Source organism: Elgaria multicarinata, chromosome 1 (genome assembly GCF_023053635.1).
Source record: "Elgaria multicarinata webbii isolate HBS135686 ecotype San Diego chromosome 1, rElgMul1.1.pri, whole genome shotgun sequence".
In the NCBI taxonomy this organism is placed as follows: domain Eukaryota; kingdom Metazoa; phylum Chordata; class Lepidosauria; order Squamata; family Anguidae; genus Elgaria; species Elgaria multicarinata.
The window spans coordinates 154,442,723-154,461,389 of record NC_086171.1 but is presented as its reverse complement, the minus strand read 5'-3'; the positions used below and the strand labels follow the sequence as shown (position 1 = coordinate 154,461,389).

Sequence of the window (18,667 nt, the reverse complement as noted above, 5' to 3'; positions counted from 1 at the left end):
TACTAAGTTTAAAATTGCATTATACACAATAAACAGAAAATACAAAGAGAAAAAATTATTCAGCGCAATGCATCATGGTTGCAGCTGTAAACAAATGAGCTCACTAACTCTTCCGCCCTCACTTCGTAGGAGGGGAGAAACAACTAAGTGCTGTACGGTAAAAGGACGTGCTCTGTAATTGTCCTCCTGTACTATTGTGGCATGGATACCTCTTGTTTGTAATAGCGGATCAACACAAATATACTTTTTACATGCTCGAAAAGTGATACACGTGTTAGATGCTCACTTAAACCCATGTGATAGCAATGGGTTGGGAGACTGTGGCTGATAACGCCCTACTTCGGATGTGCTCCCGTGCAGAGCCCGTGATAGAGGGCAGGGGAGATTCCTGGGGCGTCTTCTCCAAGGGGACCAACAACCTTCCCGGATTCCCTTTCCTTGCAATCTTATGCTGGCCAATGGGTGGCAGCGGATATGAAGGCAGGGCCCCCAGTTCCTGCCTGCGCGGTCGTGCCCAAGAAACTGCAGATCAGCCGAAAGGAAGTTGCAACAGGCACACACTCCCATTAGCCTGAAGAAGATGTGTGTGTATTACAGAACCTAGTTGAAAGATCTTAGCACCCAGTATGTTAATACTGTCAGGGACCTTCTTACCTATATATCAAAAGCAAATAGAGGCCAGGTATTTATGTACATACAAGTCATCCTCCTTCTGATATTAGCCATTTTAAAATCTTCCTTACAAGTCCCTGGGTATTACTTATCCCAATCCAGGTGAAATGCAAACACAAATAGTCCCCACCCACTGCCATGGTGATGATTCCAGCCACTCTCTGGACTACTTTGTTCTCTTATTTTGACAGGCTGGCACCACCCCTGAGATACCAGCCTAGCAACTGGAAACTCCAAATGCCAGTGTAGCCCTTTCCTGCAAGGAAGAACAAGTAGCTAGGACCCTCCAAAATACTCCTCATTGCTACTTCTCATAATGACAGATCCAGTAGTTTTCCACTGTCCCAGCTGTGAGATGGGATTCCGCTCCAGGAGGCTGCTAGAGAAGCACCTGGAAAAATTCTGCATTGGAGGAGAAACGGCAACTGATGCTAGAAACCGGAGCAGGCACATATCACATAAAGGAAAAGAGCCTAAGAAAACAGAGACGCCGGACAACATGGTAAAAGGGGAAGCCTTTGTTGGACTCTTGACATGTTGAAAAATATTTTTGCCAACAGCAACTCAATGTTTTAGTGAGTAAAAGCATAGGTGCTAAAGTTGAGAGAGGAAAAGTTATATGGCTCACTTTTAACGATCTCAGGAAAAGATAAGATATAAGGCTTGCCCAGACATATAACAATAAGGCAGTCTTTTTAATACGTCCTCAGCATGTGCACATACAACAGAAGGAAGTAGGCAGAAGAAAATGTCTCTCTGGTAAGAAACAGATGGGGTTTTGGCCCTTTTTACACTGCGGATTTTTCCCGGGGTTGTCCCTGTCTGTCCAAATGACATACAGGGGATCCCAGGAGCAGACAGAGATGACCCCTCCATTTGCCTGGGGATAACTGCTTCCACAGTTATCTCAATTTTAACCGCAATCCCAGGATGATCCCAAGGACCGTGGGCTTCTTCCCTCCTCCCTGTGAGTAACGGGGGTCAGCAGAGGGAAGGAGCTGGGCCTGGGGGTGGGGGTGGGGTGGTCCCAGCTCCCATCAAGGGGGGAGCGGGGTTGGGACTTTTTTTGTTTTGTTTTTTCCACTTACTTTTTTGCTAGAGTGCAATTGCGCTCCCAGCTTTTGTTTTGTTTTTAAATGGCACCCTTGATGTTCCTGTTTGCATTTGTACACTAGGGGACTATCCCAGAAGCAGGTAAATCCAGGATTATCCCCCTCCCTCCCTGAAGGCCCTTAGGTGTAGAAAGGGCCTTTGATGTTTTTCCTGTTCCTGATCTGCCCATCACTTTACATGGAATGTCTGCTAACATCAGAACATGTAGAAATGTATCCTTTTCCCACATGGATGGAACAATGCAATGTACAGATATAACTAGTAAGAGGTGAAATATTAAAATTGTATGTTACATCTTATTATTTACAGTTAATTTTTGTATGTTGGAGAGCAACTTCTTGTTTCTCCTTCTCTTTGCCTTAACTATACTCCTAGTAGGGCTGCTGATACTCTCTACTTCCACTGACAGCCAGTCCAACAGAGACTAAAGATTATATTCTTGTTTAAAAGAGATTCCCTCCCCTCTTCTTCTCATGCTATGCAAAGCTATCCCTGCAAAGCCCTCGTCCTGAGGTCATAGTGTAGCTTTAATGCCTCCAAAGTGTCAGAAAATGGTGAGGCATTGCTAAAGGAAAAGGGTTTTCATAAAGGATGCGTGTGTGTTCCTTTGTTTCAGGGATGCAGCACAGAAGTGTTGGACTTTTCTAAAAGTAAATTAAACTTTTAAAAAGTTTGAAAGTTTTAAATGGTGTGAGTATGGGGGAGGGGAGATGTTGTGTTGCTCATAGACTGGGATGTCATGGACACCATCCATTAGCTGTCCATGATATTTACATAACTAAATTCCCCTCAGCAGCACTTCCTACTGTGATGGAGGCATTACGGTATCAAGGCATGTGGATTTGTGGCACACTTTCTCGTCTGTGGACATAGTTTTGCATTTGCTTTCTGGGGAAATGTTATTCTTCTGCAACACAAGTACTACCTTGAGGAAATCATGGATCCTGTGTAGCAACCAAGTAGCAGTTATGAAGTCATTGTATTTTAAAAAATCATTTGGGAAGGCCTTAAATTGGAGGATTCCCGATGATGATGATGATTATTATTATTATTATTATTATTATTATTATTTTCATTTCTATACTGCCCATAGCCAAAACTCTCCAGGTGATTTACAACTATTTCTAAAAATACATACAACATAACAGAAATACTCTGAATTTTTTAACACAGAAAAAATAAAACTATGTAGACAATTTAAATGAACAGTGTTTGTCCTAATCTGTTTTGGAATACCTTCCTTCTTTACTTAAGTATCAGTTAATATTGCAATTTGTGGGAGAGGACTAGGTTTCCCATTTCTCCTCACAAAATGGTTCCTTTGGGGCATTTCTATATGAGGCTTTTATCCTGGACCTTTAACAAGGCTTGTTTTTGGATTCTTCATGAGATTAAGATTGGCTCCTTTACATGTGCATTTTTCCAGGGGTTTTCTTTCTTTGCCTTTCTATATGCAATCACTAGATGGCGCTGTGGTATAGTGGACTTCTGCAATTACACAAGACTCTCATTCTGCCATTTTGAAATAATACCAGACTTTCCTCATTAGGAAAAAAAAACACAATAATGGTTGTAAATCATGGAAGAGGCCCTAGAAATGATGATGTTGGGTAAAGGACCCACAAACTGCCTTGAGTGAGCAATCACGAGCGCACAATAAAAGCCTCATCTAGAAAGGTTCTTCGTCTCTTGGAAGGTAGGGATATTTAGCAGACTTCACAGCTGTTCCCTTGAAGGGCTTCTTTTAGGTACTTCACCTTCCATGAATTTTCATTTTAGTCACAAAATATTTTCCTGACACCACTGTTGCTTTGATTTATTTTCTGTCCTGGCTCATGCTTTCTGTGGAACAGTATCATCAGCTACATGCACAAAAATCAAAGAGACACCACTTCAGACATTTGGGAGATGAGGAACCTGAGCAACAAGCAGAGCACTTAAGAAGCTTTGACCATACTGGAAGTGTTTCAGACAGACAGGCCTTGAAGAAACTGACTGAAGAGGTACTGCAGGGGGCGCGGGGGAAGGGAGGGAAAATACTCACTGCTTTTCCTGTCAGAGCTCCCTGTTCTGTTTATAATTCAGCTTTGTCTTCCCCACAGATGATCTCCATCCTGCCACCTCATGATCCTATAGCACAGTCCTTAGGATGTTTCCAGACAAGGGTTTTATTGTTCAGTCACCCTGCTTCATCCATGGGGGGACCAGACAACGTTGTCTTCCATCCGTAGCCCTCCTGTGTTTTCCCACCACTTCTTCCATCTTTTTTTCTTACCAGAAAAAGTTGATTAAGGAAGAAAAGCTGGAATAGCTGCACAGTGTGTTTTGATTCCTAGTAATGGGAGCCCTCTGTCTAGAAGCACCCTGAGTTTTCAGCCTAGATTAAATTGTGGGCGGGTGGGCTTTTTTAAAATATGCTTGCTTCTGGATATTAGTAAGTATATTTCTCTATGAGAAATGTAGTGTATTGAGTCTTAGGCCTAATCTACACCAAGCAGGATATTGCACTATGAAGGCAGTACGAAAGTGGTATATAAGAGGCAGGAGCCACACTACTACTTTATAGCAGTATTGAAGTGCACTGATAACTGTTGGAGCCCATTGACACATACCATATAGTGCTTTCATACCGCTTTCATGCCTCTATATCCTGGTTGGCATGGCTACTGCCTTTTATATACTGCTTTCATAGTGCAATATCCTGCTTGGTGTAGATTAGGCCAAAGACATCAAATTCAGTTTTTTAATCCATCACAGATTCCCTGTGTGCTTAAGCAGTTCTGAGCTAGAAAATAAGTTGGCATCCCTAACAAACACCCCAAAATTAAGTACACTACTAAAAAAAATTCTTCCTTTTCACAGTTCCACAAACTGAGGATGTCACTGGAAGACACACTTCCTACATTCAAGTCCTTCCAAACAGAGGTAAAACAGTGATATAGGACTTAAAAAATATTGCAGGGCTGTAAGGAAATTAAAAAACACATACAATTGTAATGAAAGGCTCTGTGCACTGGAGGATAAAGCAAAGCATGGAATTCTTGTTTTCTGTACAAATTACAGAGTTTTTCTGTATGATCTTCTGCTTCTACTCTTAAAATCCTGTTCTTTCTTCTTGTTGTATAATTCTTATTACCTGCCATTTTGACCATGCTCTCTCTAGCTCCCTCTTCCAACCTGTAGGTCATTCAATCCTATCCTCTCCCTCTGTTCCAGCACTAATCTTGTAAATCCTCAGTTCACTTCTTCTACCTCTTACTTCCATTCCTTTTTCCTTGCTGTTCCCTATAAATGGAACTCCCTTCAACTTGACATCCAAGTAACCCTTTCCACTGTTTTTTCCCCTAAATATTTATAGAATTTTTTAATACATGGAATTAAGCGAATAACAGGGATGGGGGGAAATAAGGAAGGAAGCAGAAAAGGGGGGGGAAGGGCCTGGTGCAGATAGACTGAGATGCAACAATGACAAGATGGATTCTACAAATGACACAATAAATCATTAAACGGTGAGTATGTTTCTATATTTGTAAGAGCAGAAGTGTGGATCATTAACTGGGTAAGTGAAAAAGTAAAAGACACAGCAAAGAAAGAGAAAGAACTCTGTTCTTTCTGTGATGACATGGTCCCAAGTCTTCCTGTACTAGGATTTCCATGTCAGTGGGATTGTAGACTTTCAGTGAGAAGCTACAAGTGATCAAGCAGCAATTAAAAGTTTCAAAGCAAGGTCCCTGTGCAGTGCTGCGTGTGATAATTATTTTGAAAGAATACACCAAAAGGCCTCCCCACCACAAAGGAGATTCTTTATTGCTTTTTTAAAATGACTTTTAAAAATCAACCTGCTCACTTTGGTTTATGCTGATAAAAATAGGCAGATAAGAAATTTGTTTGCTTTCTTCCTATCACTACCTCCTGTTAATTGTTGCAGGAAAATATAGCTATGTGAGAGCAATCCCATATAGGAGTTGTATAGTGTTGAATTCCAAAGAATTCAGCCCATTGTACATGAGTTCTACAGCATGATAGATTATTGAGAACACTTTGTGACAAATGATTTGTATCAAGCAGATCCCCTGCCAAAAACAAAACAAAAAAACGAATGGATTTTCCTGAATGTAGGACAACCCACCCACCCCTCCTTGTGAATGCTCTCTGTTGTGATTTTGACTGAGATTATTGCTAAGCTATTTGGGAAGATAACAAAAGCTGCTTAGTGTCTCTGCTTACAAAGAGCAATGAATTAAGTGTAATGTAGAGAGGTAATTCACATGCCCATTTTGTCCTGGTGATATGGTAAAGCCATACCAGATTTGCGGCTTTTAGGGTGGTCAATCTTATAAATGCTTCAACATTTCCAACACATGTTGAGATTGCAGCTCATTGCATTATATTTCCAGTGATTTTAATTTTGGATGGCACTGATGTGCTTAAAATTGTCAGAATTGTGTGGGGAACAACAACTTCACACAAAGTATTTGCCATGCGGAGCTTCTTTCATTTGCGGGTAGCTCTCATGTAATGATTGCATATTAGAACATAGCAAGGTTCGCTTGGCACCTACATTATATGCTTTTAGACGCCAGGTGAAGACCTTTTTATTCTCCCAACATTTTAACAATCTATAAATACATTTTAACATGGTGTTTTAAATTTGTAATTTTGCATTGCTGCTGTTTTTATCTGGTTGAGCTTTTATATTGTATTTTATATTATGGTTTTATACTGTTGTTTTATACTTTGAATGGTTTTAATTTTTGTGAACCGCCCAGAGAGCTCCGGCTGTTGGGCGGTATAGAAATGTAATAAATAAATAAATAAATAGCCTAAAAGAAAGCTAAAATAAAATCTTTACAGCCAGGAGAGGAGATGTATTAGTCATCACTGCTAATCAAACTATATACAGTATTCAAAGGGTGCCCATGACATTCATGTAACAACACTGCACAGCATTTGCAACAGCAATCAGTGTGCTGACTGAGGGACACATCATCCCAGAAACAAAAGGTTGCATCTTGAGTGCTCAGAAAATGTATTTGTAGTATTGTAAAAACAGTTGTGCAAAATGGGAAATGGATATGTCTTTGGCCTTAGCTAGACCTACCTGATAGTCCGTGACGGAGGAGGGAAGATCTTGCATTACGATTAACGCGAGATCCCTCCTCCGTTTACACGAGAGGCGTGACGACCTCAGGAAGAGAGGCGTCGTGCCCGCCATTTTAAAATTATTTTTAAAGGAAGAGGAGTGCACAAATACTCATGTGCTAAAGGTAGGTGCTTTTTTAAAAAATAATTTCATTTCACCGCTCCCCCCACCCTACCCTGATGGGCACAGTGCTCCTGAGGAGCGCTGCGCCCCGTGCGTGGTTCCCAGTTCCGCACAAGGAATTGCGCGGAGCCGGGTCAAACCGCGGGAACGGGCCACACGTTCCGCGGTCTTGGGCTCAGCCAGAGACCACGGAAAAAGCAGGCCCAAAGTGGAGGGCTCTATCACGGGGCAAGGGAAGAATCATCCTTCCCTGATCCTGGGATCCCCTGTGCGTCATGTGGATGCACAGGGACAATCCCGGGGTTCGGCCCATGATAAAGCCCGGTCTAGCTAAGGCCTGTATTGTACACAAATTGATCATGCAGAAACTCCCTAAGAATTAATTAATTAGTTGCATTTATATACCACTTTTTAAGGGCAAGCCCTAACAAAGCAACATACAAAGATACAAAGGAGATCCATAAGTGCAGAGCCATCACGAAGAAGCCCCTGTCTCTCGTTCTCACCAACCCTAACCAATTTTATCAGCACACACGGTAGTTCAGAATACATATGTAATACATCTCAGTATGACCTTCTCTTTATTTGTAATTGTGTCCTGCCCTTCCTTCCAAGAACAGAGCAGATGTTACCATTACAACAATCTGAGAGGCGGACACAGTTTGTGATTTGCCCAGTGAGTTTCATAAATGAATGAGGATTTGCACCTGGGTTTCCTACAATCCACTGCACTAGCCACTGCCCAGAGTAGGCTTTCAGTGGAGAACATGCTGAGCCCACCTCTTCTGGAGTTCACAATTATCTTGCCACATGCCATCCCTCGGGCTACTTCACTCTGAAAGATTGTAACAGTGGCTCTAGGATTAATGACTATCTTGAATCTGTCACCTTTCATTCACCCTTAGGACGACAATAGCCACCAAATCCTCCACCAGCAGGAATACTGGCAGCGCCAACAGCAAGTGACAGAAGCACATGAGCGTCAGTTGGCTGATATCCAGGCCAGAAACCAATATCTGGAGCAGCAGAAGGATGGTAAGGAAAAATTAGAGTGCATACTGGATCCTGGATTGTGGCCTTCCTGTGGGTGCCTCTCATGCCTTTTGTTCAGGTTAAGGGAATGACTTGAATTGGAGAATAAAGCAGTGAGTAAAGGTGGAGAAACAACCTCCACTCGCCAGGAACTGCCTGGGACTGGCATATAGGGCTCCTTGTATCTCAAGTTCTAGAGAGATAGGGCTGGCCTAAGATATTTTGCTGCCTGAGGCAAAGGGCAAGATAGCACCCACAATTCCAAGTACAGAAGATGGGACTTGAATCTTATTTGGACTTTGGTGATGGCACAGTATCCTGTTGAGGATAACAGGCAAGTTAAGGGATGCAGGACAGGACAGGACAGGTGGCCCATATAGCTCTATCCTCTAACACTTTGGGTCCATTCTCTCTCACACACACATGTATCTGCACCCTGAGGCAGCTGCCTCACTCTGGCTAATGGTAGTGCAAGCCCTGCATTATGAGGGAGAGGCAGCTAGACAGAGAACCCACCCACAAGTACTACTGGCAGCCAGTTTTGTGTTTAGAAGATTTCCCAGCTACCAGGGTGCATTAAGAGGAAAGCCTACTTCACTGAAACAGCAGATGACATGGTAAACCTATGTTTGGGCTCTATCACATCCGAGAGTCTGCTCCTCCATACAAAACAACAACAGAAAAATGTATATGTTCATATAAAGTTAGCATTTCAGGGATGCAGGTTCTAGCATAGCCTTCTCCCTGACATCCTTGTTTTATATGTATAAGAATTTTTTTTTGTGGGGGAATATTCCACCACACGACCTCTCACCTGAAGGATGCAGATTTACTTATCTGTTCTGCTGCTTAGTATGCTGGTCAGGGGGTGGGTGGCATACTAATCCATAAGGGATAAAGGGTTCCCGAACTTGATGGATCAGGGATCTGATACGGGATGACAGAGTGGGAAATGGTGCACATATTCTAATCAGGGATGTGATTCAGAGAACATATGGAAATATGTTGATTTGAGCCAGGTGTTCCCATATAATGTGACCAGTTTTGCATTCATCCAGAGATCCACAGGCGGCTGTCAGAGCTGAAACTAGGAAATTCAGCTACATCTCACATTGAACAGCTACTGGTGGAGCTAAATACTCAGGAGGGAAAGAACCAATTGACTTTGGATGCCCTGCGGGAACAGGTGGGACTTCTGCAGGCAGCAGCAGAGAGCAGGTAAGGCTCCAAAGGAGACAACCACTGGCAATGGCCAGAGCCCCACACAGGGTGCCTGTGTCTGGGTTCCAGGAAAGCCATAACTTATGGACTTGGTATGGGAGCTAAGCCGGTGTGTGTGAGGGTCAGAAGAGGTCCAGGGCCATATCATGGAGATTCATTCAGTCATCCATAACTCAGGTGGTGTTTTACATGGGCAGGAAGCAGAATCTAGCATTATCATTAACTAAGGAAAACAAGGAGGCCTTTATTTATCTCCTTATGCTTCCTTCTTGGATTTATTTTTAGAAGCAAACCGGAACCTCCCACCAAGATAAAAACAGATGCTGCTGCAGAGAAGATGGAGGAGAAGGTCCCCTTCAAGTCTATGCCATTTCCAGCAGCTGTTGGACCTCTCTCTTCAGAGATACAGTGAGTAAGGAATGATGGGGCAACAGCAGTAAAATTAGAGTGTTTCTAAACAAGGCTTTTATTGTGCGCTGCTCACCATTCCTCACTCATGGTAGTTTGTGGGTGCTTTAGATGATGTCGTAAATCTCCAGGGCTTCTGCCATGCTTTCCAAGCATTATCGTGGAATTTTTTTTGATGGTGAGAAATCTGGTATTTTGGGGAATGGTTGAACAAAACTCTAGTGTATTTGTGCAATTCCACTATACCACAGCGCCACATAGAGTTTATGTAATAAAACATACAGAAAGGCAGAGAAGGAACCCTCCCCCACCTTTGAAAAAAGTTGTGTAAAGGTCCAATCTTAATCTCAAAGTGGGATCTGGAATAAGAAGCAGCGGTAAAGTGCTGGTTTAAAATCCTCATATCAAAATGGCCTGAGACTTTATATGAATGTTGATTGATTGTATTTTTCATAGTTTGCTGCCTTCAAAACTTTCTCCCCATGATAAAGCACCTGCTTTGCATGCAGAAGTTCCCAGGTTCAATCCCCGATATCTCCAGGTAGCTCTAGAAAAGAATCCTGCCTGAAACCCTGGAGAGCTGCTGCCAGTCAGTGTCGACAATATTGGGCTAGATGGACAAGGATTTAAGTCAGTATAAGGCAGCTTCCTATGCCCCCTCTCTGACCCATTTTGGGAAGATATGCAGTTGCAACCCTGGTGGGTTGCTCAGGCAGGGGATGGTATTCAGTGGATGGGAGATGAACACTTTTAATTACATGAGAAGAGAAACAACTCTCTCCTTAGTGGACCCAGTCAGTGGGGCTGTCGTCTTTCCTCCTCCATGGTCTCATAGTAGTTGCATGAAATGCAGAGATTCAGCAAGTGCAGCTTTCTCCATCAGTGTGTTTCTGTGCAAGGAAAAGCTGTACCTGTTGAATTTTTGCCTAAGTCGGGAGAAAAAACGTAGCAACACCATCAAGAATTTGATGATGCATTTGTGTTTCCCTGAAGGGCACTGTACCTAGGTTATCTGCAGAGTGGAGGCAATGACCTCAGCGTCCTCCAACAGATGTATGAGCTGCAAGTGGAAGCCATAGCACTGGAGAAAGGTGGAGCAAGGCCTGAGCACAAAGGCAGAAAGAAGAGTGGCCTGTGTTTCCCTGCCGTCTTCTCCCCAAACCTAGGTATTGTTTCACAGACTAGGCTGCCTATTGAGCCCTTAGGTGTAGAATTTGGACATCTCCCTTGAGCTCAACAAGACTTTACTGTTCACAGATGGTGTAATAGGGTCTTGCCTCTGAAAGCTCAGCCAAAATCAATATATACATCTTTAAGAGGCCACAGGACTATTTATTGGTAATGTAGATCCAGAAACCTTTGCAAATACTTCTTTCCTTTGTCACTTTTCCAAGGGTACTGCCAGACAATGCTTTTACTGTGCGATCACATGGCTTCATTCACAGAATTTTACAGGAGATGCAGGACCTGTTCCGACAACACACTAAGTCATGGTTAGACCACTAACCCTTTTGCAGCAAAGGGTTAGTGAGTGTGTTTAAACCGTGGTTATGTAGCCACCATGGTTAGGAGTGGTTCACACAACACGGTAAGCCATAAGGTTTAGCTCAAAGTGTTTAACCACCATGGCTTAGCGTGTCATCTGAACAGCGTCGCAGTCAACTTTGTTGACCACTTAATAGAATAGAACAGAATAGAATATGTATTTCTTACCTGCCTCTCCCCCCCATGATTTATTACTGTTTCTTCTGTCTTTTTCCTTACCAGAAAAAAAAAGTTAAGGGGGCGGGGGAAACAGTAGAACTGCGCAATGCCTTTTGAACGTTAGTTCTAGGAGTCCTCCGTCTGGAAGCATTCCAAGCCATCCTTGTTGCTGAATGGCTCTCCTTCCTGTCATTGCAGCACACGAAGGAAGGCCTGGTATGTACTCGCAAGGCTTGGATGCTGAACTTCTGTCTGTTGAGCTGGAGAATCAACGGCTGGAGGATGAGATATTAAAGTTGAAGGTCCTAAAGGACAGAAGGAGGATGGAAGACGGTGGGATCTCTAGCCTTCTTTGTTAAAGCTGAGCCAAAGCTGATTCATAATAGTCCACCAAAATGCCAGAGGGGAAGGTTATTTTTTACAATCGCCAGGCAGGCGTTGGCATATAGTTTGTGGCTAAATAAACACTGTAATGCAGGACACTTTATTTTGGTGATTTAACAGGAAGGGCAAGATGTTCCATATTTATGTATGTAGATAATAACTCCAGGTCATTTTGCTGCTTACTACGTTCAGCTTCCACAGTGATCTGTTATTGGGAGGAAATCCTGAAAGTTGGAAGAAATGGCTTGTGTGTTCTGCTGCGCTATGCTGATGTGTGTACTATATTCCGGGGGGGCGGGGGGGGGCAGCAGGGGAGAAGGTTCTCATTCTTTGTGATCCCCACCATACCCTGGCTTTCCAGAATAATCCCTTATGCTGTCTGTGGGTTGCCAGTTACAAAATTTGGCCCTTAAAATGCTTGGAGGGGAGGGGGCACATTTCTAAAGAGTTTTGGCGAGTGGTTCCATATTCAAGACCTGTAGCTTTGCCATGGATGCTTTTGCCGTCATTATGTCCTTTTGAAGATACTGCTGAAACCTTAGGTGGTGCCAGTCCAGCAAAGATGAAACACGACCTTAATCTTGCTTTGGTAAAAAAAATCTACTAATCAGTACTTTTGGGGATCTTGTTCCACCTTTCCACATTCTTTTCTCAATATTGGCACTGGCAAGCTTTTTTGGTGGAGATCCATCTTTGCCGTTCCCCTCTCTGTAACTGGGTATGATGCTGGATCAATTACCTCCACTCTTCTGCTCTTTCTTTTTACCAGGGTCTTTGGACACACAGCTGGCCAAGCTACAGCGTGTCCATATGGCAGAGATGGCTCAGCTGCATGCTGTGATTGACAGGCTGAGAAATGACACTGAAACGATGAAGCCACGGTGGCCCAGAAAGGGACCACCCCCTCTCCTGCCACCTCCTGTAGCTCCCCCTCTGCCACCTCCTCCCCCTCATCACCTTCGTGGGCTACCTGACCCTGCCTTTCTAGCTAGCAACGTGGTGAGTGCCCCTTTTCTGGGGAGAATTCAGGAGAGATTCATAGAGGAGATCTGGTTATGATGTTGAAATAAAATTTGTTTATAAAAATATTTATCATTTTCAGATTTTGGAGCTGTCGTCCCGGGTAGCTGGTTCCCCCATATTTGTGTTGGTTCCAGTGACTTTGCACTCTCTATGAGTGTGCAGTTAGTGTGAGAAAAGTGTTCTAGGGAAACAGGCAGGGATCGTGCCCTTCTTCACCCACATCCTGCACAGGAAGAGGCAACAGTGCACCTTTTCCCACACCCTCAAGCCTCCATCTTACCCTGCTGCGTTCCATGGCTGTGTGATTGTGAAGCTTGGAGAATCCAGCTTGCCTTAGATTCTCATTTATCTAAGGGCTTATTTACATGAACGCTTTAGCACATGTTTGTCATAGAAGAATCTTACATGTGCTCTTTCCTACAACATTGAGGTATATCTGGCAGCTATCAGATTGGTTTGCATGTTGAAAACCTAGCTTTTGAGCTAGAGAATCAATAGCCAGCTAGTCATATGCAATGCACTGCTAAGATTCAGCTTCTGGCATGCCATGATAGATGCTCAGTGTTGTGTCAAAAGCCCTGCATGTGGTACTATATGCACACAACCAGCTGGCTAGGAGGAGGGAGAATACATCTGTAGGATCCTTCTGCATCTGCAGGGTCATCTGAATAGCTTTTATGGTGCCGAGCTTCAGTGTTTCAAAATGGTTCTGGATTGTTGAATTCTATGGAGCAACTGAGGGCACATAAAAACTTTTGCTCACTTGTGATGGGCTTGAGAGGCCCGGAGAGGAAGTACTGTGTGGGGCTAGCAGTGTATTGGAAAAAGATGCACTCAGTATTTCCTGTTGTGCTAGTAGCAAAAATGCTGGCCACTTGGCTCAAGGGCTGAATGCTTTATTTGAACCTGTTGGGTTTTATTGTTAAGGGACTGATTGTTTGAGCAAGTCTCATTACTTTCTTAGGGTTAATGCTGATCAAATTTATCAAATTTCTGTCTATTATAGGACCCCATGGGATCATCTGCCCCAACTACAAGCCAGTACTTCGTGGATCCTTCTGATTCCCTGGGACCAGCTCCATATGATCCAGCGTATGTCAGTTCTATTACTTGTACTGTCCTAGCTTCAGGGGTGTACATATAGTCCTTCCTAAGACAGCTACTGCTGGACTGCTTGAGTAGATTATGTGGTTTGACATTTAAAGTTAAGACATTCATCATTTCCCAGCCTTTCTGCCATTACTTCTGAGCACATAGTGATTGACTTAGAAGTTTGGGTATCTCTGCATCCCAGCCATCGTTGAGAAATTAGTAGCACCGACTACTACATGAGTGTGACAAACTCTCTTCTCTCTGCAGGTCTGGTTTTGTGATATTCTATGATTTTCTTCTGGGCCTTGATCCCACATTCTACCATGTTTGCCTGGTCTCTGGCCTCTATCGTAATGGGCAAGAGTTGGGCAAGCCCACTCCACTGCCAATCGTCTCCTCTGATATGGGCCAGTCCTCACAGTATGTGATGGATGGACAGAAAGGGTGCTGCGCCATCTTAGCAGCTAGGCAACCAGCCCCAAGGTACGTTTCAGTGGATGTTTTCATGTTGTCTCTTCTCTTCTACCCAGCAAGACATTTTTAAAATGCACGTACTGGTTGTCTGCTGTAAAACAGTGTCTGATGCAGATACAATGGTAGGTGTTAGAAGATCCCTTTCTAAACAGCAATGTGAAGTGGCCCAACCTTCATGAGTTTCTTTTGTCTTGAAGCACTAAATGTTGTCAGCACAAGAGACTGATGGGCTAGGAGAATCTACTACTGCTGCTCTTTAATATTTCTACAGCTCCAATAGTGTGCCAAGCATTGTATTTTGTGTCCTTTGGCTACCTATGCTATAGACTGGGTCCTTCAGTCCCGTTATTTATTTATTACATTTATATCCCACCTTTTTCCTCCAAGAAACCCAAGGCGGCGTACATAATCCTCCTCCTCTCCATTTTATCCTCACAATAACAACCCTGTGAGGTAGGTTGGGCTGAGAGTCTGCGTTAGTGCAGAGCTGCAGATCCTCTTTCAGCCTGAGGGGCAAATTCCATTTCAGAGGGGCTGTTTATATGCTTTAGAAACCCTGATGTGGCTCTATGGTGGTGGTGCGTTGATTATACGATGCAGCAGCCACTGCGGAGCCACCTCAGGACTTTCCAGAGACGCTCCGCATTTTAAAAGTCGGGGACTTACCCTGATTTTTCAGGATGGAGTGAGGTGAATATAGTCCTTTGGCCATCTAACCTTGCTCCATCTTCAATGTGGAAGTGTGGCTGGGCGGATAACAACCCCTGATGGGTCGCCATCCGACTGAGTAGGGCAGGGGGTGGGCCAGGCCCCTGGAAACCCCATGCTTTCACTGTGCGTCAGGATTAGCCACCCCCCAATGCGGCAAAAGCGCGGGGTGTGTGTTTGCTTGTTGGGGTGGCAACCCACCACCATATCAGCAGCCCCAGAGAAGCTTTCCAGGAATGCATTGTGGTGGTGGGTGGGGCCAAAACCAAAAGGTGTGGAGAAAAAGAGGCAGGGCCAAAATACCAGCACCTTTTAGCTTAAAGCACTTTCTGCCAGTCATGAAGAGGGGAGAGGGCATTTCAACCTTTTAGAATTGGGGGGGGGAAACTACACAAAAACCGGGAAACCACCAAATGATCAGTGGTTGAGGGGAAAGGGGGCAGGCCTAGAGTAAGGTTGTGTGGCCATCTGCTCCCCTCCCCAAGTCTGAGGTTTTTCACCTTTGCTTTAGAGCTTCTCCACACGAGCAATTTATTGCACGCTTGTGATTGGTCACTCACGGAAGTTTGCGGGTCCTTTTCATGACGTCAACCTCCACTGCCTCTTGTGCTGTTTCCAAGCCAGAATCCATCATTTTAGAAAACCCTGAAAATGCTGCAATAAATGGAAAATGCACTATAAAACAACGCCATCTGCTGGCGGTAGAATTGAAACCTAGGGAATGAACTGGCAAAAACGGGTGGGGGAGGGGAGGAACCATGTGTATTTTGCCGATCATTAAACCCGTGAAGAGTCCTAAAGACTCTGCCCTAGTAAGGCTGCAGGATTTTTGCTGAATGTGGAGAAGCCTCCAATGTGTTACTTAATTATTATTTTTTGCAGAATCCTTCGAGAGCCTTCTCCTGCTCACCCTAGGGATTAATGTGGCCTCCAGTTTGCCATTAAATTGCATCTCTCAGTCCAGTGTTATACTTGCCAGATCTGGCCTCTTCTTAATTCGAAGGTGTTTACACTAAATTAGTGTCATCTAAAGAGTAGTACTCTGTGGCATGACACTCCGTGAAACACACTTCCGGTGGACCCTGGATCAGGATTTACAGAGAGAAAAAAGTTGGTGTGCATTATGACTTCTTTCTGTAATTGCTTTTCAGAGTCCTTCCTTCAACGTCCATCGCCCTCGTGACTGAACTTCAAGCTTCCGGGGGATTTGATGCTTATGGACTAGAGATCCAGAATTTGGCCCCCAGGGGATGGGCCAAAATCAGAATTTTTGACCATCTGCATCAAGTGATGAGTGGACGCTGGAAGGTCCCCGTCCGTGTGCTTCCTGTGAAGCCAAGCCTTACTGCAGAACAGCTGAATGGTGTGCCTCAGGTGAGGACGTTTAACAAGGAGCCCAGAGCAGAGTCCGAGAGCAAGCCTCTTATCCAGACAACTGTAATCTGTCCACCATGAAGAGGGGGTCCTGCTGATTCTCTCAGGAGGCTCGTGGTGACCCATTAATTTGAGCTCTTAATACTGAGCTCCTCCTTTTTCCATTACAGCTGTTTAGGGTGACAGTTTGTGCTTTGGGACAGATACCCTCCTAGATATAATTTATATGACAGAAATAACCTCAGGGCGCTAACTGATTCCCAAAGCATCTAATCCTTGGCCAAACCAAGAGATACTAGTTTAACCTCTCCTTCAGCTATTTTTTGCGTCTGTTTAAATCCTGACCAGACTACAGCTTGTTTTATCTCACAGATTGGCAAAGCAGAGCTTTACTTGCGACTGGTGAACGCAAGAGATGCTGACCTGCAGTCAATGGCTGAGATCCATCCTGGCAACGCCTCCCTGTACAAATACCCTCCCACAGTGAGTAGGACTCCAGAGGCGCTTCCACACGTCGTACTTAGGGTGCTTCCATCCGCTCCCAGTGCACCCCGAAAACGATCGTGTAACTTGCCTGTAAAAGAGACGAGGAAGAGGCGTCCTTGCCGCCGCCACCCACCTCCCTCCTCAACGGCCGGCTTGGAGAGCTCGGCGGAAGAAGGCGGGGTGGAGAGCGGAAGAAGCTTTCCACCCCGCCTTCTTCTGCCGAGCTCTCCAAGCCAGCCGGCGAGGAGGGAGGTGGGTGGCGGCAGCGGCGGCAAGGACGCCTCTTCCTCGTCTCTTTTACAGGCAAGTTGCACGATCGTTTTCAGGGTGCACTGGGGGCGGATGGAAGCTCCCTGAGAACGACGTGTGGAAGAGCCCCAGGGCAGCTGTAATTGTTTTTACTCCTTTTCCTGTTTTTCTTCTTCCTCGCTTTTCTCCTTGAACTGTGCTTACTTGGGTTAAGGTTTCAGCTAAATATTAAGAGAACCAGAGCTGCTCAGCTGTGGAATAAATTGCCTCGGGGGTAAGCGTGAGATCTCCCCTGCAAGAGGTATTTCAGCAGAGGCTGGATGGCCATCTTTCAGGGATGCTGTAGCTTCACCTTGCAATGTAGAGCTTGCTTGGAGCAGGGGGTTGGACTAGATGATCTCCAAAGTCCCTTCCAACTCTGTAATTTTATGAGGGTGGATTCCCATTAAGTAACAGCTCTGAGCCTTGTTATTCATTGTAATTTCTAAAAGAGCCTTTAGGCTCTTTGGCACCAGACACACAAACCGCAAGGAGCTTTACTTGTGTAATCCTCATTGAAATGGACTGCAAAAAGCCCTTCAGTTCCTACCAATGGATCTGGCACCTAGTGCATTATGCTAGTGCTTGATTTGTGATAAAATGTCCTAGGGTAATTTCCTGCAATAGAGATTAATTCAACTCATGCTACATGTCAAGGGAGAAATTCAGTTGCTAGAACTTTCCCAACCATTAAAATGTGAAGATGTGGAAGCTTCACCTGTTGAAGTGGTGTCTCTCTTGGAGCTGTTAAAAGCACAACAGAGTACACTTGAATACTGTCAGTATGATGTGGTACATTTACAATCCCACTCGGTCATCACAGAGTGATGGTTCCCAGCTGAGAGAGGATCTCTTGGAAGTGTCTATCCTGTAAGGAACATTCCATATCATTTTCTAAAGTATGAGAGGTTAATGGAGTTGAGAGATATGAGAAAATGTGATCTTAATAAGAGAGTGAATGGAAGCAAGACAGCTTGTAGAAATGATAGCAGATAGATGACAAACCCTGGCAATGAAGAGCACTTGTGATGTAGCAATTGCAAGAGGGGTAGCAATGCTAGCCTGTTGCAGAAAACAACAACAAAGTCTTGTGGCACTTTGAGAGGCAGGAGGACCAGGAGGATTGAGGCTTTGCTTCACACACACACCCGCTCCCCCTCCTGTTCCCACCCCACATATTTGCCATGTGCTCACCCTGCTTCTCATGCTACTCATTCCCTGCCACTTTAATCCTGTTGTGCTTTCTTCTCCCAAATACAGGTGTCCAGTTACACGGCATCCCCCACAGACTTCCCTCCAGCCCAGCGCTCTTTCCGTCCTGCCCCCACCAGCCTGTCCTTTTCTCTCTCTCCTTACACTGGCTTTGTTGACCCCCCTCCTAATCAGGAACAGCCTCTCCAACATAAATCTAATGAAAGGTGA

The 18,667-nt window shown here is 44.5% G+C and overlaps 1 protein-coding gene across 1 annotated transcript; it reads left to right on the top strand.

Moving 5' to 3' along the window:
* The first annotated feature begins 988 nt into the window (after positions 1-988).
* On the top strand, positions 989-18,667 carry CCDC17 (coiled-coil domain containing 17). The gene is made up of 14 exons (XM_063139807.1): positions 989-1,174; positions 3,639-3,788; positions 4,648-4,710; positions 7,957-8,086; positions 9,142-9,301; positions 9,590-9,712; positions 10,706-10,839; positions 11,615-11,749; positions 12,570-12,799; positions 13,830-13,915; positions 14,183-14,398; positions 16,249-16,471; positions 16,844-16,954; positions 18,506-18,667. Exons 1-14 carry the CDS (start codon positions 989-991, stop codon positions 18,665-18,667), a joined length of 2,109 nt encoding a protein of 702 aa, XP_062995877.1.

Excerpts from the sequence above, each read along its gene's own strand:
- CCDC17 (XM_063139807.1), top strand. The coding sequence starts at position 989 with ATGACAGATCCAGTAGTTTTCCACTGTCCCAGCTGTGAGATGGGATTC. Across the intron at positions 10,840-11,614 it reads GCACAAAGGCAGAAAGAAGA|CACACGAAGGAAGGCCTGGT; the intron begins GTGGCCTGTGTT and ends CTGTCATTGCAG. Across the intron at positions 16,955-18,505 it reads TGTACAAATACCCTCCCACA|GTGTCCAGTTACACGGCATC; the intron begins GTGAGTAGGACT and ends TCCCAAATACAG.